We start from the raw sequence: 23,760 nt of genomic DNA, 5'->3' as shown, positions 1-23,760 counted from the left end.
GAACAGGACCTGTGTTTGTTTGTCTCAAGGTTGCCAATATTAGTGGAGGGCACTGTATATATGACAGATTTAAGTGATTACACCAGAACAAATGGTTTGTGTAAAGATGTGACTAATAGGCTCAGCTACAAGATGCCCATCATCAGATGTGCAAGCAAAGTGCTTCTGAGGTTGTAGGAGGAGAAAGTGTTTCAGCTGATGTACATTTTGTGTAACATATCTTGCTTATGCTTTTGTTTTGTTTTTTACTACATCAGCATTACACACAATGATTCCTGACTTTGTGATTCCCATTACTATGCTTTAAAAGTAGTCTTTTTCCATCTTGTTTTGAGATACTCTAACACAATCTGAAAACAAGACTGAAAAAGACTAATACAGGACATTTAGTAATACTTTTCAGAGATGGTTGTTTTTGACAGAATCTTTGCCTTTACTTCAGTGATTAGTATTATTATTTCTATGTGCAAATATGACAAGCAAACAGTGTGTGGCAGAGGAAAGCCAAGCATGTCAGTTTTGGGAACATAACATGGTGGGGAATTGAATTTTGAGCCATTCAGTTCCAGTGCAGTGCTCAAGTCTCTAAAGAGTAACTACATCTGCTGTATACTACTACTACTACTAATAATAATAATAAAAATCTAACGTTTCTTTTTATGTGTTTATTTAATGCCTTTTTCTCTTAGCATAATACAAGTTAAAAAGAAAAATAGATAATAAAAAAAACATAAATGAGCCAATGAACCAAAGGCAGAAAAGGTAATATAGTATATCAGCAACAATTCTGAAATGAATGACAACAATAAACAAGTACTCAAATGGCAAGAGACCAGGACTTCTTTATATACACATGTATCACACTGATTCAAAAAAGTAAAACTTAAATGCTAATGTGGGCTTAGCTGCCATACAGTAGGCTGTATGCGATCAGGCTTCATTCTTATCAGTGCTACTATTCTAATCAAACACTTACATCTTTGCAATCTGTGATAACATGTTTAAACACCAGTTGTGAATCCAGCAAGATCCTAACATGACTATGGACTTCAGCTACAATTACACCCTTGAAACTAACTGTTAAAAACCTCACACGTAACATGAAATGATTCAGCACCCCAACAATGATTGTAGCCGTCTTGAAGCCAAGACTGAAATAGATGTAAAATACATGGTGGAAACAATTCTTAGGTGATGTAGTTTATAATGAGTAACCTTTGACTGGAAAGGGATTAGCAAGGAACCAAATTGTGAGAACAAACAAACAGACAAACAATTGCTCCTTTGAAATCATATATGCAGATATATTCAAACCAGAGAACAAATGAAAAGGATTATACAGTAGGTGTACATACTTAACTTACAAGAAAGGGTTCAAAGGAAATGGTCGGGATATGTCAAATTTACTCTTAAACAAAACATTTTAATTAATGCAGTGTATAGCCAGTTATAATATGTGTTAATGTGTAAATGGCCTTCGATAGCTACGCTAATCCTTTACGATCCTTCAAAAGTAGTCTTTTTAAGTCTTGTTTTGAGATACTCTAACACAATCTCACTACTATCATTGTATCAATATAGGACATTTAGCAATCATTTTCAGAGATGGTTGTTTTTGAAGTAAAGTCTTTGCCTTTACTTCAGTTAGTATATTATTTCTATGTGCAAATAAGACAAGCAACAATATGTGACAGAGGAAAGCCAAGCATGTCAATTCTGGGAACATGACATGGTGTTGAATTGAATCATTGAAGCAAAGCATTCAGTTCCAGTGCAGTGCTCCAGTCCCTAAAGAATAACACTGATTCTTCAAATGGCTTACCAGTGAATAGAGGCAACAGGCTTTTACACACCAGTATCAGGAAAAAAATTGGTTGGAATAACATTTACACACACAAGGCTATTTGTTACCAAAAACAATTTGTTAACTATAAAATGCTACCTTTATACAGCTGAAAAGTTCAGACTATCAAAAATACTGTCACAGCTAAGGAGTTTATTATTTGTGGAATCATTGTGCTTCACATTATAAAGAGCATTTGCACAAAAATACATCAGTTTTATATAGTTGTCTCCTTCAGAAATAAGTGTATATTTATTAACACATGCTGTTACTGTGTACTCTGTGTACTGTGCGACTGAGTGGATGAGTTCAGAGCGTAACCATTGTGTGCATATCAGTGTCTGAGACGAACAGCTCCTTGTAAAGTGGAGGGAAGAGAGAGTGCACAGTCAGTGGGTAATACTGCCTGAACCAGCGCAGCTTCTCCATATGCAGCGTACACAGGCTTTTCAACAATGCCATCTTCTGGTATAGCTGAGAATCAGAAACAAAAACACACAAGCAACCAAAACTTTTAACACTGTACAATACAAGCTGATCTTACATGAAGGAGTTTGTCTTATAATTCTTGCATCTTTTTTCTACCTTAATTATTGCTTTATTCAATTCAAATTATTGCTTTATTCTTTATCATTGTACTAAGGGGGTAATTTGTCATTTTTAGAGCCATCAACTACCAGTCAGGCAACTGGAATAAAAATAGCCCTTTGTCATTTACTTTGCTTAATGGATCCTTTTATTCATCCATTTATTCATCTTAAGTAACTGTTTCATCCTGGTGAGGAGTATGATGGATCTAAAGTCTGTCTTGGGTGCAGGGTGGGAATACACCCTGAATAATACACCAATGCATTGCAGGGCACCTTACACACACATTCACAGACTCAATCACATCTTGGGCAATTTAGCATACCCAATTCAACTACTGGCATGATTTTGACAGCCCAAAAACCTGGAGGAAACCTACATGAACGCCAATGTGTAGAGCGTGCGAAACTCCAAACATACAGTAACCTGAGCTCAGGATTGAACCGACACTGTGAGAAGGTAACGGTAGTAGAGAATTAGTAATAATAATAATAATAATAGCACCATCTTTTGCACACACTGCCCACACTCGCCCACAAACATACACAAATACACACCTTGTGCAGTAAACTTTCTTGGTTGTCTCTGTGCAGGATGTGACTGAGGGCCAATTCCACATCTTTTCTCACTCTCAGCACTCTGTCTCTGTCCTCCAGACATGGACGATCTGTGTACACACATACATTTAGACATTTATAGCAGTTTAGACATACACCTCTAATCCTATTTACCTTCTGTCCTTTTTGTATGAAAATGTTTTGAGTTTTAAGCTCACAATCAACAGAATTATTAGCATTCATGAAAACTCATTAAACTTAGTATAAAATGAATAACATGCAGTAAGAAATATTTTGTGCTTTAAACCAATGGGAACACTGTACACTTTTAACACAATATTATATAGTTTTAACACAATATTTTTTCCAAACATCAGAAAGTTTTCTAAAGGAGTGTTTTTTTTAAAAATGCAAACTTACTGGCACCCACCCCTGGAGGGAATAATAGCACTGAACCACTTCCTATGAAATAGGCTAAAAAAGTTGGATAAAAATCTTGAGGCATCTAAGACCCAGTTCTCCATACTGAATATTTTAAGCATCATTTTCAATACAGTCCAGTAGAGCAGTGACTGAGACGGCCAAAGCAAAACACTGATCTTATATTTCCACAAAGATTTTAAACGTGTTAGTCTTAAATTCAAAGGCAAAGGCAACCAACTTTTGGGGTAAAATATTCTGAGATCTCATCTACAAAGTTGTACGTAAAACGATCCAAAATAAGATATCCTGTGGCCTGTTTAATAATCACAAAACATGGCCTCAAATATGACGGGACAGAGGCAATATAATTTATTCTAAGGTGACAATTTAAATATTTTAGGGGCATTCATTTTCCCACATATAAACATAAAACTATTCTTTAAGAAAATATGTTTTTATGAGAATCATTCTAAATGTAAGCAGGTTGTCCAATTGTTTGAGTAGAAAATTTTAATCACTGTGTGGAATGTTTAATTGTGTGCAATATCTTTTTGTCCCATTCTCTTGGAGGGTGCCAGTAATTAGAAGATGACTGTATCTTAGCAAATAACCCATACCTGCATTTATGAGCACAAGAGCACTGAACAACGCCACCTGCTGCTCTGTCAGCCTCAGAGCACAAAGACTATGGGCAAAGTCAAATACTGATGCAATGAAATCACCACATGCTGCAACACAGACAAAGATATAAACATTTAATCACTTCTAATGCACTTATGCAGACCATGTTTAAGACGAGAGGAACTGAACAGCAGAGAATTTACACTGGGAACGGTCTATTTTTGAAGAATCATTATTGAATTCCTTTGTGAATCAAGAATCCTGAGTTTAGATGTTAGTCTTACCAAGAGACTTGAAAAGCTCAGGTCCAGCAAATTTGCCATCAAAGAACACCGTGCTGTTCTCAGTATTAAATATCCGACTCATGCGGACCAGAACTACTTCCATAGAACCTGAATGAGAGAAACATATGCACAAACAAATGAATACAAGATGAATTAAAAAAGAAAAACAGTCATTTACAGAAAGAGACAGAGAAACCGTGACCAATAGTGTGAATCCCATCATGTTGCACACTTGTTAGTGAAGATACAGTCATAAATGTGTCTCACCACTCTTGAGAAGGGCAATTTGATCATTCTGACCAAGCTGACGGAAGCCTGGAATGCGCTTTGCAAATTCCACCACGTACTGTACCGCATCTGTCAGACGAACCGCGCAGTGCTGCCACATCTCATCCATAGACTGCACAGAGAGAGAGCGAAAGAGCGAGAGAAAGAGAGAAAAAGTTGATTTCTCTTTCGAACCAAAACAATAAGCTGGCTAATACAACCCCAAGTCCAAAAACATTGGGACACTTTGTAAAACATAAATAAAAACAGAATGCAATGATTGCCTTCTGTTTTTATTTACATCCCAACTTCTTTGGAATTGGGGTTGTAGTTGAATTTCATATTAGGTGGTTGCTTTAGCTTACTGTGAATTCTGGACTAGGTACTAATAATTGGGTTGCTCGGTGTAGTATGGATGGAAACATTGGTATGATTATGGTATAGTAAAGGGTCTGGCCCGGCTTTTTTGTCTTGTCATAGTAAGTTAAAGCAAGCGGACATTTCACTACTTATACTGACAGTTTAAAGCTTTTGAACACCCTATATTTAAGCATTGTGGTTTGAATGACATAATTTTAATGCTCTAATATTTGAAATGCTAACCGAGGAGTGGGTATAGCTGGATCAAAAATGTGTATTACTAAAGGTTTTTGTAAATTAAGAAATGTTAGAAATTATTTTTATTTTATTGGAACAATCTACATATAGCTTATCTAATTGGAAAAGGTCCAAATCTTTTACCACTCTAATTAGGCACATGTAGCACACAACATATTCATATTTTACAGCTAATTTTAGTACTGTCTATAGGTCTTTTATTTATAGGCCCCTTCAAAGTTCGCCTTTATTTAATACAGCACTAATGTAGAATTCCATTAGGATTTGAGAGCGAGCAGTTAGCTGTTTATAAGTTCCACAATGATTTAGGTTGCTTTATTTAGTTCTTATTCAGCTATTTGGGGGCACGGTGCCTTAGTGGTTAGCCCGTTTGCCTCACACCTCCAGGATTAGGTGTTTGAATCCTGCCTCTGCCCTGTGTGCATAGAGTTTGCATATTCTCTCTGTGCTTCAGGGGTTTCCTCTGGGTACTCTGGTTTCCTCCCCCAGTCCAAAGACATGTATTGAAGGTAGATTGGCATTTCTAAATTGTCTATAGTGTGGGAATGTGTGTGTGATTGTGCCCTGCGATGGGTTTGCACCCCGTCCAGGGTGTCCCCTGCCTTGTGCCCCAAGTTCCCTGGGATAAGCTCCAAGCTTCCTGTGAACCTGTGTCGGATAAGCGGTACAGAAGATGGATGGATGGATGGATTGTGCTATTTATTTGGTCTATAGCAGTAATAGTGATTAAACTGTAATAAAACAAGAAACTACAGTTGCTAAAAAACTTGTGACTGGCTGTATATGAGATATGCCATTTCAAACATCAACTTCATCTATTTGCCTAGAACTAAGATATCTGATATTCATTAAATTTGTGCCACATGTCCAATCCCTTTAACTTGTCATTACTCAATCTGTGGGCAGTAACAATTGTCCTGTCATGATAATAGTGTAGTACTTTGTTTTGGTAGGCATGAACCTCCTCCCTGCCGAAGATCTTCCATCTAAGAGCCTGCAGCTCCTCTGCACGATACTGACTCGTCTCCCTGTGAGAACGGAAAATGCTTGCACACAGCTCCTCTACACGCAGACACACACACACACACACACACATACACACACACACACACAAAGGTTGGTCTTGATCTTGACACAATCAGCTACCACTTTGAATCACACATGATGACTTAACATCACACCATCAGGCCAAATCAGATGCAGTAATAGCCACAGAGAATCTAGTTTTGTTTCACCTATGTGCGTTGACGTAGGGTAGGGGCAGAACAAGCCTTCAGTGTCAAAAGCTCGTAATCCCATTTCATTTCCTGGAATGCTCAGGATCGCCTCGGGTGTAGATCTTCTGGAGTCAAAGCCTAGAAGAGAGGATGGTATACTCAGCAAGAGAGATAGACATGTAGCGGGAGGAAGAAATGGAAAAAAGATCATTGTTGGAACTGACATAGGTAAAAGGTGTCTCTAACCTCTCAGTGTTGAAAAGCTGCTGCTCTCTCCACCCCTTTGAGAACTTCTGTAGGCCAAAGCTGCAGCCTGGGCCTCGCCTGTGGCACTGCCCTGATACGGATGTACCTCTGAAGAGCAGTTGAGATCTGAGTCCAGGGTGTAGGGGAAGGTGGGAACCAAGGGCTGGATTAAATGTGTTGGGCGACCTCGGGGCTCTTTGCTGGGCCTGTAGGCTGGTAGAGGCTCGGGCTCAGTTTGACTGGCCTGGAGACACTGCTGTTGTTGCTGTTGCTGCTGATGCCTTTCCACCTCAGCAAAAAGAGAATCTCTCTGACGTTTAGACATGCGGCCGAACTTCACCGCTGAGGAGGAGAGAGTGTAGGTATTGAAATGGATATACCAGCTAAGTGCTTTCTTTGTCAGTATTATTACACACAAGAGAAAATTCACCATATGTAGTGAGTATAACAACAATTTTATTGTTTTATGTGTGTTGTAGGCAGGTAGGCAGGTCTGATGTGCTGTGTCAGTGCACACTGTTGGCTGTAGGAATGTGGGCCAGAATGAAGTTCTCTTATCAAAGGACTAAAGCATATTTATTGTCTTTTTAACACATATGGTGAACATGATAATACACACACAAATTCAATTTAAATGCAGATGTATTTCTTCATAATCCCATTCAAATTCTAATCTGGGTGATCTAAATCAGAAGGGGAATTAGCAACCAAGTACTGCTTTTAATTTCTCCTGTTGTAAAACAGAACATGCCTGCTGCCTGTTTTGTTATACTGGGAACATGGGAATAAAAAGATTGCAACTCTTCAGTTTTTAGGAGATTTCTATCTATTTCCAGTAGGTTTCCATCAATCTCTCATACCATTACATGGCAGAGGCACTATTTTTTTTTATCTATCTCCAATGCCATTCTTCCTGCAGCATATGCTTACATTGGGTCTGTTCATTTCACTAGTCTTGTAATTTTTTTTCACAATCACAACTTATTGCTTGTATTTGTCTTTGCATTTTATAATAAGGTTGCTTAACAGACTTCTTCCCTAAGCCCTGAGTCATTCTCAGTGAAGTCATTCTCACTGAGAACGACATTCCCTCACTGAGACATTCTCAGTGCAGAAAACTGAAAGATAAATGAAGGCCCTGAGTATAATTTTCTACTACAAGTGTTGAATCAGTGACAAACAAATTTAAAGTCTACTGCTTACATGATTAAAATAAACTGTTGAGCTAGCGGAGTAAACCTTTCATACGGTACATAAACATACGGTGCTTAAAGATAAATCAAAGCCTCGAGACCATTAAGTCACATTTTAGTGAAATGCTCTATATTGCTGTTCAAGAGATTTATTTAAAGCAGGGCATGTATTATTAACTAAAGTTCATTGTTTGGAATCAGTCACACTGGCCTTATAAATTGGAGTCAGAAAATTCATTTAAGCTAAAATTGTAAACTTATTTTACTTTAGAAAATCAATACATGTATTTAGCCTTTGCCTATTTCCGCTATTAATTCTAGGATTAGCAGAAGGTTTTTCTCCTACAGTGTTATTTCAGAAAATAGTTGTCAATAGATGTCAGTAGTTTCACTGCAACTCTCTTTGAGCATGAAGTCTTTGGCTTTCTCTTGCTCTTTCATTGGCTGCAGACAGCCAGTTGGTGTAAGTGTGGTAACAGGACAAATGTATATATTTCCATGTGCCATGAAAATGCATAGTTGAGAGATAGGGTTTTTCCTAACACTATTCCTCAAAATAAACTGAAACCTGTTTAATTTACTGCAAATTCCTTATCCTCTTATGTTCAAATAAACTTGAATAATATATTGTTTTTATGTAAATGCATCTTTACCAAGGCATTTTTCTAAAATATGTACTGCAAGATTGATTTTTCTTATCATTTAATTCTACTATGAATACAACCCACCCTCCCCCCCCCTCTCTCTCTCTCTCTCTCTCTCTCTCTCTCTCTCTCTCTCTCTCTCTCTCTCTCTCTCTTTCTCCCGCTTCAATTTTACTCTTTTTGTTTCTTACCATCTCGGCTCATTCCCTGGGCAACACATTTCTTGAGGCGGCAGCTCTGGCAGCGGTTCCTGCTGGCACGGTCAATAAGGCAGTTACTCTGCCTAGAGCAAGAATATTGCACACTGGATGACTGGCTCCTTCGAAAAAAGCCCTACAGAGAGAACAATTGAGCAAGAAAGAGCACAGATGCAGTGAATGAAATATGTTCATTTAAAGTTCAGCACTAGGCTCAGGTGTAGAAGCTCAATGATTATAAAAGTTTTCACCTTGCAGCCCTCACAGGTGATGACTCCATAGTGCACACCTGATGACTTGTCTCCACAGATCTTACAGGGAATGACCTCAATATGAGCTGCACACACACAAATGCAGACAAGTTCAGCCAGGATTGTTGTACATGATCACTGCTACCTATGCCTTCTCTTGTGGTAACAGCAAAGGGCCTTTTTTACTAGCAGTTGGCAGTACTGTGGGTCTACCCCTCATCTGTAGTTTCAGGAAAAGGCTTCCCCATTAGGCTGATGAATGTCCTGCCCAAATCTTAATAAGTATAATCCGAAAGTACAAAACAAATCTCAAATCAGTGTTAAAAATGCAAAGTATTACAAGATAAATTTACCCATTACCTCTTCTAGAGAGCCGTGTGATTGCACTGAACTTATTGTGAACTAATTTTTCTGTCGTGTAGCAGAAAATGTGCGATCGTTTAACATTGTGGAAATTGCCACCTAATTTAGGAATAACGGAACACTAGAGCTGTGCAAAAGCCTACCAGTGAAATATATCAGATAACGGCCCAAAGCTGAGCAGAGAGATAAACCTTTTGTGTGTGTGTGTGTGTGTGTGTGTGTGTGTGTGTGTGTGTGTGTGTGTGTATGTGTGGTCAATATTTCAGTAAATCTAACCTGCTGACTTCTTGGAACTCAAATGTGCTTATGTGGCTATGTGGTATTTACACACTGTCCTTTAACCAAAGTACCCAAAACTTTCTCACCCATGTCTAAACACACACACACAAACACACACACGCACCCGCACTACACAAATCTACATCAGGTACTAACTGTGCATACTAAATTAATGCATAATATAGTAAGTGCTTAATCAAGCACAACCTCAAATAAAGCGTTATTTATGCATTGCCTACTGTGGCCCCGTGTTTAATGAAAATATCTGTACTTTAATTTAATTCTTATAGTTACTTATAACTATAGCATAATATCTTCCTTCACTTGTAAATGTTTGCATTAGAAGCAGCATAATTAGGACACGTTTGCTATGTAAATTTCTGTCCTCGATTACCAGGAAATGGTAAGGACTTCCCCATCCAGCCCTAAAGTCACTAGAACATTTACCCACAAAAATGTTTAAAAATAATAATAATGGAAATTTGATAATTCGCTTCAAGACCAGATACAGCTTTAAGATGGAAATATAAGAGATATTAGCATTAATTATTACAATAAATTATTGCTTTAGTGCGATACTCACAATTTGGCCCATGTTTTACAAGATCACCTAATCGAATGAAGATTAAAAAATTAGAGTATATATATACTCCAGCAATGATTCAGCTGCATAGCAAACAACAGCAAGCTATGCAATATGTGGATAATTGCTGGCTTCCAGAACTAATTAAAACAGCAATAATAAAAATAGTGATTCCCACACAGCGAAGATTTTTATCTGGATTTTGACCTGCAACCATAAGTGAGATGTAAGGTCTGATATTATGTCATATACCTTGCTGATAAATTAAAATAAACCACACTGGAGCTTTACCCAAAAGTTCTTCCTACTGTACAATCCTACTGTGCATTTATATAATATTTATTGTATAATCGAAAATAGCAATAATACTGCAACAACACAGAAAGATCATGAAACAAAATATACATGCACAGAAACCCCTAATACAAGGCTACATGGTATACGTCAGTTTGAACCTGTGCTACAACAGAGCACAGCAGTAGAAGGCAAAGTGTAAAGGTACTGGTGGAGAGAGTGATGGATTCTTACTATTGAGTTTATATGAATTTTTGTGGCATTTTCTTTGTTTTTGCAAAAGTAATAACAGCTTCATGTCCTAATTAGGACTTTGTAGACATCTAACCTGCTGTTAAAGCTGAACATGGAGCTATACAGAATATATACATGTAAATGGATTACTTTGAATTATACAAATGTATACATGTATACAACAGTGTAATTCAGTATGAATTGTGTGTGTTACTAAGAAGTTGTTGCTATCCTGATCAGTCTAAAGTACAATAAAATTGCCTAATATGAAATGTTATTGTGTATTTCTGTATTCCAATTGTAATAACAGTAATCCAGCTGAATATCAAACAGCATAAAGTTATTCAATGTATAGAGAATGATTGTATTCAGATTGAAATACTTTATTGTGACTAATAATAATAATAATAATAATAATAATCATTGAGATTGAGATGTTCACACATGGTGTTTTTTTTTTTTTACAGCCATTGCCTGATTTATGAAGGTCAAAATGACATATTATGGAATCTTATTATATTTATCTCAGTTATTTCTTTATGCAAATAATGAAATGCTCAATGGAATCTGAAAATCATTAGTATGACAAATTACAACGAAGATTTTAAGCTTCCTTTACACTTTTTCCCACCAGACCATCAAAAGGTTCTGTCGTGCTAAGGGGACTGAGTGTGACTGGGTATTTCTCACCCAAAAATTTAAACATCAAAAACTACAAAGCCTCTCGTGAAAAATATAGAGAGATACAAAGCCAAAGAGAGAGGCAAAGTGTGGGGGAATATTTGACAGACTGAGGAGGTGGACCTGAAGTGTCAACCTCAGAATCTTTTTAAGTGGTTTACTGGCTTCTCTTTCATTCTGACTATCCTGCTTTTATGCATTCTCTTGCTTTTTCCTTCCCTTTCTCTGTCTCTCTCACAAAGGATGTGCCTGCCAGTAAGAAACTCTTTTATCTTGTGTTTTTACTGCCAGGAATGTCCATCCCCCCTTTCACTTTCTCCCCCACACCCCTCTCACCTCCATTACAACTCTTCCATCTTCCCTTCTCTCTTTCTCTCCATGTTTTCTCACATTCCCTGTCTGCTCATAAGCAGGTGCTTCACACAGGTGGATTAAAAAACATCCAAGAAACGATTCCTTGTCCTTCTTATGGTTAGAGTAACGTTTTTGCTTTTGTTTTGTATCTGCAATAAATCAGTCGTTCAGGGCCTGCAGAGCAGATCATAGCAGACATAGCGTGTATAAATACGGCGGAGCCAGCTAAGTCTGATGTTGTTGATGGACACAAAGGCCTAAGACTGTGTGAGACTAGACTTGTGTTTCTGTGTCAGTGTGTGTTTATGTCAGTGTGTCAGCTCTTACGTGTGCCCTGATTATGGGTACAGGAAGGAACTCCAAAAAGCTCTTCATATCCGCAGTATATAGGTGAAGCTTGAAAAGCAAGCGTGTGTTAATAAATGTGAGAAAGCAAAAATGTGTGAGGGATACTTGTGTGTGGAACAATGGTATAAGTACACACTTTCCCATGTTAAAGACTGTGAGGATTGTGAAAGTTCATAAATGCGTGCATGTGTGTGTTGGAGGGAATAGAGAGCACAGTCGCATGCCTGGTGAATTTCCTGTTATTTGAGGTTGACAACAACTAACTGAACCACAGAGACTCTAGCATTTCTTTCTTTTTTTGTTTCTTGATTTCTTCTAGATGGTACTGTCCATGTTTTACTGTTTTCTACAAACTGGCTAGGGACATGATAAGCAAGATAAACCGCAATATCTATCTATCTCTCTCTCTCTCTCTCTCGCTCTCTCTCTCCCTCTCTCTCGCTTTCTCTCTCTCACACAAACACACATTATAGGTAGCATGACTACTAATTATAACTAGTTGGCCAGTAATTAAAAAAAAAATAGACTAGTCAACTTTTCCATAGTTAAAGCAGAAACTGCTTTTTAGGCTACATTATTAATGACAAAAGTAAAAAAATCTATGCAATAAATATGGAAAATAATACATATGTAAATACGTATCATATTATACTATTTAAGGAATTATCAGTTCATCAGCTCATGTGGATAAGCTCATGGTTCAGTTGAAATAGTTGATTCTGAAACTGAGAGCACAGGATATATGTGCTCTACGACTAGCAAGAGCAACCTCTAGATCATCTGTCCTCATCCTACTTGACCTCTCTGCTGCTTTCGACACTGTGAACCATCAGATCCTCCTGTCAACTCTCTCCAGCCTGGGCATCACTGGAACGGTTCTGCGCTGAGTGGAATCCTATCTCTCTGACAGATCCTTCAAGGTATCATTGAGGGGAGGTATTTCTGAAACTCAGCAACTCACAACTGGCGTTCCACAGGGGTCAGTTCTGGGTCCACTCCTCTTTTCTATCTACACTACATCTCTAGGGCAGGTGATTGAGTCTCATGGCTTCTCATATCACTGCTATGCTGATGACACCCAGCTCCATTTGTCCTTCCAGCCTGACGATCCATCCGTCTCTTCACGCATCTCTGCTTGCCTTTCGGACATCTCGGTCTGGATGAAGGAAAACCATCTTAAGCTTAACCTGGCAAAATCTGAGCTTCTCGTGATCCCAGCCTGTCCCTCAATCAACCACAACCTCACTGTACAGCTCGGCTCACTCACACTCATGCCAACCAGGACGGCCAGGAACCTTGGGGTGATTCTTGATGACGGCTTGACCTTTACAGACCATATCTCAGCAACTGCAAGGTCCTGTAGGTTCATCCTTTACAACATCAAGAAAATCCGACCCTACATCACCGAACAGGCTACACAGATACTAGTCCAGGCTCTTGTTATCTCTAAACTGGACTACTGCAGCTCACTGCTTTCAGGCCTCCCAGCCAGCTCCATCAAACCCCTTGAGATGATTCAGAGTGCTGCAGCGTGCCTCGTCTTCAACCAGCCCAAGAGAACCCATGTCACACCCCTCTTCATCTCCCTCCACTGGCTTCCTGTAGCTGCCCGCATCAAGTTCAAGGCCTTGATGCTCACCTACAAGACCTTGTCAGGAACAGCACCCTCCTACCTCAACTCTCTCCTGAAGGCCTACGTTCCCTCTCGCAATCTGCAATTGATTAGCGACCGACGTTTAGGAGTTCCAACTCAGCGTGGCGCAAGGTCCCTTTCCAGAACCTTCACACTAACTGTTCCTCAGTGGTGGAATGCACTTCCAATCTCAATCCGGACCGCAGAATCTCTCACCATCTTCAAAAAACAGCTAAAGACCCACCTCTTCCATGAACACCTAACCAACTCATAATAAAATAAATAAATAAATAAATAAATAAATGTATTAATTATTAATAATAATAATAATAATAATAATAATAATAATAATAATAATTTGCACTTACACCTCTACTCTGCACTTTGCTTCTTCTGGAATTCAATTAATGGATCTTGTATGGTAGTACTACTTGTATTGTTCTCTGCTTGATATATCGCTTTGCTTGTATCTTTCTCATTTGTAAGTCGCTTTGGATAAAAGCATCTGCTAAGTGAATAAATGTAAAATGTAAATGTAAATATATGGGCACAAGCTCCTTATAGCTTAAACATGGATGGAGGATGTAATATCTACAGCAGTGTCTGGAAGTTTTTCTGCCATGTTCAACTCTGGCGTCAGTAGCATCTAAAACTGAGTCTGGATCGTCCTCTTTGAGCTGGTATGCATCCATGATCAGACTCTAAACTAGCTGAGTGGGATTGGATAGTGATATGCAACCCATGTCTCCGAAAGCACTCTTTCATACAGTGCTGTTAACAACGGAAGTCACTATTCCACAGCACAAGGATTTTATTTCAATTTTATTTCTCTTTAAAGGACAACAACAACAACAAATAAAGCTGAGGGGGAATACCTTCATCTCTCGTACGTCTCTACACTTCATGCAAAGTGATATCAAAATGTTAATAGCCCATTAAAGCAAAATAATAATAAAAAAAAACTTTTCCCTGTGTAGTTTTGAGCCGTTTACTGTAGAATTTGCTTCATCTAGTCTGAAATTACCGTCTGCCTTATTGTTTTTTCCACTGACCTGACTAGCCGACAGCTACAAAACAGCTGCAACTATTAAATGTATTAATCGACTAGTCTAACTAGTCGACAACGAACACATAAACTCATACACATAATGTCTCACTAGATGTTGTTTGGTATCACATTGAAGAATTACTTACTATCGCAAATAATAGAGAAAACACATACACACACTGCACACATCCACAAGCATACTTAGCAATCTAATTCTGCATTCCCCCACTAAAACCACATTCTGATAAAGAGTGAATACTCTCTCTGCTTTCCACCTCTCCTCCATCTATCCACCTCAACCACATGCTGATACACACAAAAAGCAGTCACATTTATTCTGCCCTCATTCCTTATCTGAACCCTTACTCTCCCTATCGCTCCTTGCTAACCACTCACAAAGGAAGAGACTCACAGGCTTACCCGTTGAAGAACAGTGAAATGAAAGTAATGAGGTGCATGTTGTATCAGATATGAACAGATAATGTCAACACACACAGTACACACACACAAAATCAAAATGAGGTTGTATGACTAGATAATTTCCCCGACACACATAAAATGAGGGCTGCTTTATATTATTGATTCACTTGAAAGAAAGAAAGAAAGAGAGAAAGAAATAAAGAAAGACAGGAAACCAGACAGGTCAATGGTTAATGTCTCACAGATGCACAAATTAAATTCAGCATTGTATAATGTCTTTATATACTGTCATGAAAATAAGGATCTCGTACCTCAATTTTATTTGATTGTATCTCTGTAGTTATGCTCATTTACAGAAACAAAGATGCAATCTGACTTTTGACCGGTAACCGTAAATCAGATGTAAGATCTGATGTTATCTTGTAAGTCATGCAGATAAAGAAGCCACACAGGAGCTTCACCAAAAGACAAAAATGCACAAACCTAATGTATATTCTTATAAGGACTTGTGTAAGTGTAAAGTGCAAGTTTACTGATGGAGAGAGTGATGGATTCTCCCTTTTGATTACATGTGGAATGTTGTGCCATTTTCTTTGTTTTTGCAAAAGTAAAAACTGCACTGTCAGCTCGGACATGACCATCGCTGGTAGTGTTGCCAGTTTTGCCAACACTCTTCTCATTGCACAGCAATACTACTTTTCACAGCTGGCAAATAGGCAATGGTGTTTAGTTGGTGAATAACATGCATTCGTTCTAGCACCAATGGTAGTTTTCATATAGAATCTCCATAAGAGGTCCATTCCTGCTTTTATCTTGATCACATGATCTGCATCAACCAGTGTGAGTATGGTGAGGAAGGAAGTTCAACTTCCTTGGTGTGAGAATGCCTTCAGAGCTAGCTAGCTTTGAGAAAGTAACCATTGACGTGAGATATGAGCGCAAATGAATTCTTTGGCAGTTAGTCAATGCTCACATCCTATACATCTGCAAGCAATCCGTGCATATTGTACTGATTCTTTAAAAAAAAATGTCTGATTGAACAACTAAGAAATGCATGCCTGAAATGTCCATACAAATGACCGTGTGTAGGTTATGGTAGTGTAATACTGTAAAGCACCGTAGTTACTTATATAATGGCACTTTCATGTCATATCATCAGACAAGCTACTGTAATTGTTAATAATTAAATTATTAATGTAAAAAGACTAATTATTAATTATTAATGACTCCACCAGTTTGTCACCTGAATTTAATTTGCATCTTTAGATTGACTCTGTTAGTATCAGTGCTCTGTCAGATCACAAAGAAACACACTGCATTTGAAAGCATTAAATGATAGTTAATGAGATGTACTACAAGTTTTGTGTGTCCACATGTTAGTATACTGTATGCTTCTGTGAATGAATATATTGTTGAAAATATCACTCAAAAACATGTCATGTTTATTACAGGGTATAAAGCAAGGAGCCAAAGTTATAGAAGTAAAGTAAGTATTCCATCTGCATGTGCACTACCTCTATGTAATGCATGTTCACTATGTTGGGCTTGGTGTGAAAATTTGGCAGTACTATTTAACCTAAAACACAATACTGTTATTCTTTGGACTTTTAGGAAATTTGATATGTCAGTGTCAAAGCTGACTATGGGGGTATAAGGGGTTACACCGAATGTACGCTAGTAAATTACATCTTGGAATAATTCTGAAGTTTCCATTTCCTCATACAACAGTAAACATACAACAGTATTAAATTTGTGTAGGTACAACTTTGTGGCATATTTAATTGTTGACATAGGATATAATATATAATGCTATATATATATATATATATATATATATATATATATATATATATATATATATATATATATGACAACAATGAAGTTTGGCACCAAGTGAAAAGTCAGCTTTGACACTAGCACACCAAATTTCCTAAAAGCCCAAAGAATCTATCTATCTCTCTCTCTCTCTCTCTCTCTCTCTCTCTCTCTCTCTCTCTATATATATATATATATATATATATATATATGTATATATATATATAGAGAGAGAGAGAGAGATAACTATATGACTAACTATATATATATACATATATGTATGTATATATACATATATGTATATATGTATGTATGTATAGATAGATAGATAGATTTTCTTGTTATTATTATTGCTATGTGTTTTCATACACATAGCAATAACAATAATGATAATGAGTCTTTATTGATCACATATGCATTACAGCACAGTGAAAATCTTTTCCTCGCATACCCCAGCATGTCAGGAAGCTTGGGTCAGAGCACAGGGTCAGCCATGATACAGCGCCCCTGGAGCAGAGAGGGTTAAAGGCCTTGCTCAAGGGCCCAACAGTGGTATCTTGGCAGTGCTGGGGCTTGAACCCCCGACCTTCCGATCAGTAACCCAGAGCCTTAAACGCCAAGCCACCACTTTAATTATAATAAAAAGTACAACAATATGTGACGGTTAAAAACATGCAAAATCATGAAGTTTCAATTTAAATTGTTTTATTTTTTAAAAATTGTTTTACATTTGAATGCAAATTGTCAAAATACTGATAAAATAAAAATTGCTTATTGTTTCTTTTTTTTACATAAGGCCATGGCTCTTTTACCTTAATTGCTTGAGCCTTGAGCTAGAGTAGACCCTGGAGAGAAAGGGGAAAGGAAGTGTCCTAGTGCTCAGTACTCGCAGAACTGAAGTGCTCTCACGTGTTACAGTTTCTACGCTTGCTTGATTGATGCCTGATGAATACCTTTGTGTGCACGCAATTCATTGCACCTTGCACTCATTTTTACTCACTGATACGACGCTGTTGTTATGGTGTCATAGCCTGAGCTTTGAGAACTGAAAAACATATGCATCCTTGTTTTTATATTTCTTTCTCTTTTTTTAAAATTAATTTATGTTCACATAACCTAGGCTGCTTAAGCCCATATGATGCTTTTTGTATAGGTTAGATATGATATCTGCCTACAGCAACGGCACACAGTGTATTCCGTCCAAGCATTTTCACTTAGCTCTCATTTCTAGAACATTTTTTAGAACAATCCCAACAATGCTAGGTTCAATTCTTGTGGTATTAATGTAGGATATTACATCATACAACATGTTTTAACATTCAGTTATTTTCATATATTGGAATACTGCATAGCCCTGCTATGATATTCATGAAATATAACAAGGTGTGCAAGTACACTGGAAAGGCGTAAGGTATCACAATGTTTTAGCTTTGAAAAATTAGCTGATAAGGTCATTTAACTCCAGAGATGAACATACTGTTAAATAGATGAGCAATCACACTAAAATTTGAAGTCATCTGACATCAATGCAATACTGTACATAGTGCTAATGTATTCTCTTTTTGATGTGGTTTTTATGAAGAAGTTGGAAATCACATATTAATTGCTACTGGATTGTTGTGAGTGAAAATTTTATAAATGTTTCTCTCTCTCTCTCTCTCTCTCTCTCTCTCTCCCTCTCTCTCTCTCTCTCTATCTCTCTTTCCCCCCTGAAACCCCCGTCAGCATTTTGTATTTTAAATGCTTAAAAACCTCAAAGTTCCACTAACGGAAATCTTTGAGATGAACACAAGACAGAAAAAAACACACAGAAAGAAAAAAAATCAAGATCAAGATTTAATGTCTCAAAAAAGGTAAAAACTGAGTTTGTTTAAGATGCCAAAGGCATCGTTTATCTTAATTGAGCACAATTCATAGGCAATAAAGTGTTTCTGATTTTTAATTATAAATGGTTTATGATCTTGATATATTCCTTTTGCTTAATGTCCTAATATTTTTTAACTTCGAGAGTAAAGACAGAGTAAAATTCTGATAAGTCACATATTCATACATATTTCATACATATATGAAAAGAAAAAAAAGAGAAAATGAAAGAAAGAGACCAAAAAGATCAAGGCGTAATGTCTCAGAGAGGCACAGAGTGAGTTCAGAAACACTGAGGTTGGAGACTGCTGATAAATATTATCCATATCAGCATGTACAGAAACTGGAGAAATTACAATTTTCATCATGAAATCAGTTAATGAGCACAAGTAAACCTTTCCTAATACCAAGAATCTTAATAATAAAGTCTCCCGACAATTAAAAAAAAAAACTATCGATTTCAGATTTAAACATTTGTAGCGATTTTATACTGGTCTAATTTAAAATTCAAACATTTTGCCGTTTTAATCACTCTTAATGTCCACATCTTGTGAAGTCTTGATACGTTCTTATTTTATTTTGAAGTACACTCTTGGAGGGAAAATGATTAATTGAATGGTTAACGGTTAATGGTCACTTCTTATACTTGGAGCTTCACCCTATACGATGTTACAAACAACCTGTAAGGGTTCTCACAAAGGCACAAATCAAAGAAAGTTCTACAATTAACTTTTTTTTTTCACTCAAAAAGTGTATTTAATTCAAAATGAACCACTTAACCTTATTAAGCATATACAAAATATACCCAAAAATCTACATAGTATATAATGGTTGTTAGAGATTTAAATAGCCATTATATATCTATTAAAAATGGACAAAATTGTTTGTATTAAAACCATGCTGCAGTAAGAAAACACAGCAGAAGCTTCTTTAATGACTGTTCCATACTGCTCATGACATTTTGTGAATGTTTGATAGTAAACCGTTCTGTTGTTTCAAATGGAACATCAAAAAAAATCAAGAGAGGAAAATCTTTTTTATCAGAAGTTTCATAAATGATCAAACCATAAAGAAAGCCGAATGAAAACAGTGGCAGAAAAGTCCGGAGCATTCAGGTCATTTGTATATTACACAAACATGGAGATGACGGCGATGATCAGTGTTTTGGGAATCATAGGATGTAGATTTTGATTTCATTCTAGATATTTTGTAAATATAAGCCAATTTATTATAAAATAATTGCTTGCATAATTGTGACCAAAATATATCATATTTTTCATTTTTTGAAATATTAATAGAGTCATTAATATGACTTTATTAAAAATTATTTTCCAGTAAACTCTCCACATGAGGGAGGGATTATGAAAGAAATTTGGGGATAGAAAAATAGCATAAAGCAAAACTTGTCATTTGTAGCCTGTGTAGGAGCATGCACACCTGTGTACACGTCTATGCTATACGTACATAAACACATTTGGTGCTGAATGGGTGACCACAGTAACAAAGCAGTTTTGCAGCTGGTAAAGTTTTCTCTAGCCGCATGTTATAATGTGTCTACATATGTGAAGTGAGAATCTAGTGCAGTGCAATCATGTCATCCTGCCGATTCTAATTACATTCAAATAAATGTCTAGTACCGACAATGGCTAAAATTATTCTTTCTGTGCCTCTCTGCTCTTCCCACCTCATCACTGACTCAACTGAGCTCACTCTCACACCATGAACCATCATACAGCCATTCTTCCTTCACTAAACCCTTTACAGTTTGTATTGCAATATGTTACGATATGTTTTTCTCTTTCTAACACACACTTATTGAAGAATGGCAGATTCTATATGTGCATGTGTGTATACATTTTACTGTGTAGATGATTATACATTATAAAAAAAATGCATCCTTAGTAAAATTTTAACAATATATATTTAAGTGTTTATTATCTTTAACAAAATCTGTATGAATCATTTCAGATTCCTTTTTTGATTCTCATCGTACACTAATCAATCATTAAATTATTAATAAATAAATAACTGCAAAACTAATCACAATATTACAAGTATAATTGCATGGTTTTAAACCTACTACATAGATGGTTGATCAATATATAATTGAATAAATTTTGCTAGCAGTGTTGCCCTTCAAAGGAAATCGATGTAATTATGGACTCAGTATCCACTTCCATGAGTAGAAATGTATAAAATTGTGGTACTTGAATTTGATTTAATTTGACTACATTCTTTAAATATTTCAGAACTTCCGTTACATGAATAAAAAAATACTGTACTTAGTATAGAGGAATGCTATCAGCTAGCTACATTAGTTTCTGAACGGTCATTAGGTGACCTGTGAACCCAAAATAACTTCATAAAGGGCTTTCCAGCTATCCAGCATCATTTTGCAACAACAACAACAACAACAAAAAAAGGTGTATGGCTATGTGAGTAGTGTGGGCTAAGGCAAAATGTCATCTTTAAACCATGTTTACAACCGCAGCCATCAAAAAGGTCATCATCAGGTGTCCCTAAACCCCCTGCGTGGCATATACACGTATGGAAGCAGCATCGAATTGAATGCTTTCCATATTAAGACTAAAAACCATTTTCGAGCAGAGACTCACAAAATAAAGACTTCAACATGAGCTTGCTCATACATCAGTGGCCATAGTAACACGTTGTAGTTTGTGAGATGGTTCTACGAAATTCATGTTACTAGAAAATATGTTTAGGACATGAACACAGAACAAGCAAATCAAAAAGACATCCAGTGTGTGAGTAACTAAAGTATCGTAGAATTTAAATTAACTAGAAAATGTATAATGTTAAAATGGTGCTTCTACTGCTATTAAAGAATATTCTGAGCATTTTGGAAAACTGGAAGACTGTATACAACATGTCTGGAATGTTCAATGGCCATGCACCCGTTAAGCCAGTCAAAATACATACTGTACTCCTGTGTGTAGACAAGTTGAATGGTGCAATGCCACAGACCTGTGCAGTCAAAAATATACGCTTTTAAAGACTTGTTTAATTTTACTTGCAAACATTTTCACAACCTCGCCTGCTTGTCATATGAAAGATTATATTCCCTGTGTACACTGGGTATACTGCAGATTGGCTGTATTTACCACTGTAAAGGTACTTTCCACCACTGTCACCACTGAGATTTAGCATTTATTTCAAAGAGAGAATATACACTGACTCCTGGGTTTCTAAAGTAAGGACGAGGGCAGACATGCACTCTATTGTGGCATGCTTAATGTTCAGGTATGTGTCAGAGGAGATATGAAAACCCCCTGTCATTCAGTTCACTAAAGAGTAGCTCCTATCCCACACCCACAGAAACACTCAAAACGCTAAAGCGTTAGCACTTTATGAGTCCAAATGTTCTCCACAATAAACAAGCCAAGGAAAAACATAACCTTTCATGGAGATACATTAGGCTGCTTTAAAAAATTTTTTAAAAAAGATTAAAGTGTTGACCTGTGACCAATTTGCAAAAGGATGCATGTATTGCTTTCATCAAACACACACACACACACACACACACACATACACACACACATTCTACTTAAATACATTAAGGCCAATAAAATGTCTTTAAAAGCGTCATTGGATATTTAATTTTCCTTGTCACATTGGTAGAGCGATACTTCCAGAATTCTGCTCAGTTAAAATGCTGACGGGAAGTACATATGGTATTCAAAATTTCAACTTTATTTAAAGCAAAAGTAATTTCTTTGATAACAGTAATTGAATGTTGTCACACATCCCACACAGAGACACTCGCTGACCCAAAATATCACTACGCTGAGCTGTCTCTTCATTTTCAGGCTTTACGATCTGAAATGATATGGCGACATTAGTTGTACTCAGTCAGCGATTTAAGCATGGCAGAGGGTCAGACTTTGCTAACTTTTCAAAAAATTAATTTTTTAACATCTATTCCTAACCCAAACTTAAACACACATTAAAACACACATCTTCATTTTGCATCTCGCAGATGGAAACTGTCAGACAATGGCAACAGTACGGGATGTAGAAATTTGTTGTGATGTAAACAAGCATCTCGCACACACCCACACAGACATACACCATCAGACATGCACCCCAAAATGTACGAGACTTTGTATATACAAAACACAATAGTTCCTACCTCGCATCATCTTCACAGTACGTGTGAACTTCTCTGTCAAACTTTTTTTTTTTGTAAATGTCTCTCTCTCTCTCTCTTTCACAGTCTGATTCCTTGATGATACTGTTAAAGTATGGCAGATCAGAGAGTGATTAGATGGTTTACTCTTGGCGTGTGTGTGTGTGTGTGTGGGAGCACGTGTGTGCGATTGAGAGTGACAGCGGGCTGTCCCTTTCATGCAAACTAACTATACAGACTCTCTCGCACTCACTCTCTTCCACTCTTCCTGCATTACTTTTCCTTAAATTTTCAGTCTTATTGCCTCGTATATAATAATGTATAATACATAATCTATGATTTAGAGCAATTAAGGAACACTTTTTTTTTTAATGTTGCTTAGAAATGTGGCTGACAGATGACAGACATTGAATTATTGCAATCAGAATCTCTCCTCTTGCATGGTCTAATCCTTTCATTATTTCTCTCTACTCTACCACATACAACTTTTAATGCAAAGTACATATGATTATTATCAAATAACGCCAAACGCATCATATCACACTATAACCACAAACCACTAAAATAGACTGAGATGGAAGATATTAGCTTCTATACATTTAAAGCAAACAGCCATTACGTGCTCTGTGTTAAAAATGAGGATTCTAAAACAAAAAAGTTAATTGAGAAAGACAATAACAAAAGTAGCGTGTGTGTGTGTGTGTGTGTGTGTGTGTGTGTGTGTGTGTATTCAGAGAGAGAGAACAGTG

General features: G+C 37.0%; 1 protein-coding gene across 1 annotated transcript; it reads right to left on the bottom strand.

The window, feature by feature from the left end:
• Positions 1–579: 579 nt before the first annotated feature.
• On the bottom strand, positions 580–23,359 carry rorc (RAR-related orphan receptor C). Its single transcript, XM_053630221.1, has 11 exons — positions 23,015–23,359; positions 8,950–9,035; positions 8,693–8,834; positions 6,665–7,006; positions 6,437–6,556; positions 6,142–6,263; positions 4,584–4,716; positions 4,317–4,424; positions 4,029–4,139; positions 2,989–3,098; positions 580–2,317 (listed from the first exon to the last, which is right to left on the bottom strand). Exons 1-11 carry the CDS (start codon positions 23,229–23,231, stop codon positions 2,153–2,155), a joined length of 1,656 nt encoding a protein of 551 aa, XP_053486196.1. The 5' UTR covers positions 23,232–23,359; the 3' UTR covers positions 580–2,152.
• Between the last annotated feature and the right edge of the window lie 401 nt (positions 23,360–23,760).

This window comes from Ictalurus furcatus, chromosome 1 (genome assembly GCF_023375685.1).
Source record: "Ictalurus furcatus strain D&B chromosome 1, Billie_1.0, whole genome shotgun sequence".
Lineage (NCBI taxonomy): Eukaryota > Metazoa > Chordata > Actinopteri > Siluriformes > Ictaluridae > Ictalurus > Ictalurus furcatus.
This window is presented reverse-complemented; position numbering and strand designations above follow the sequence as displayed.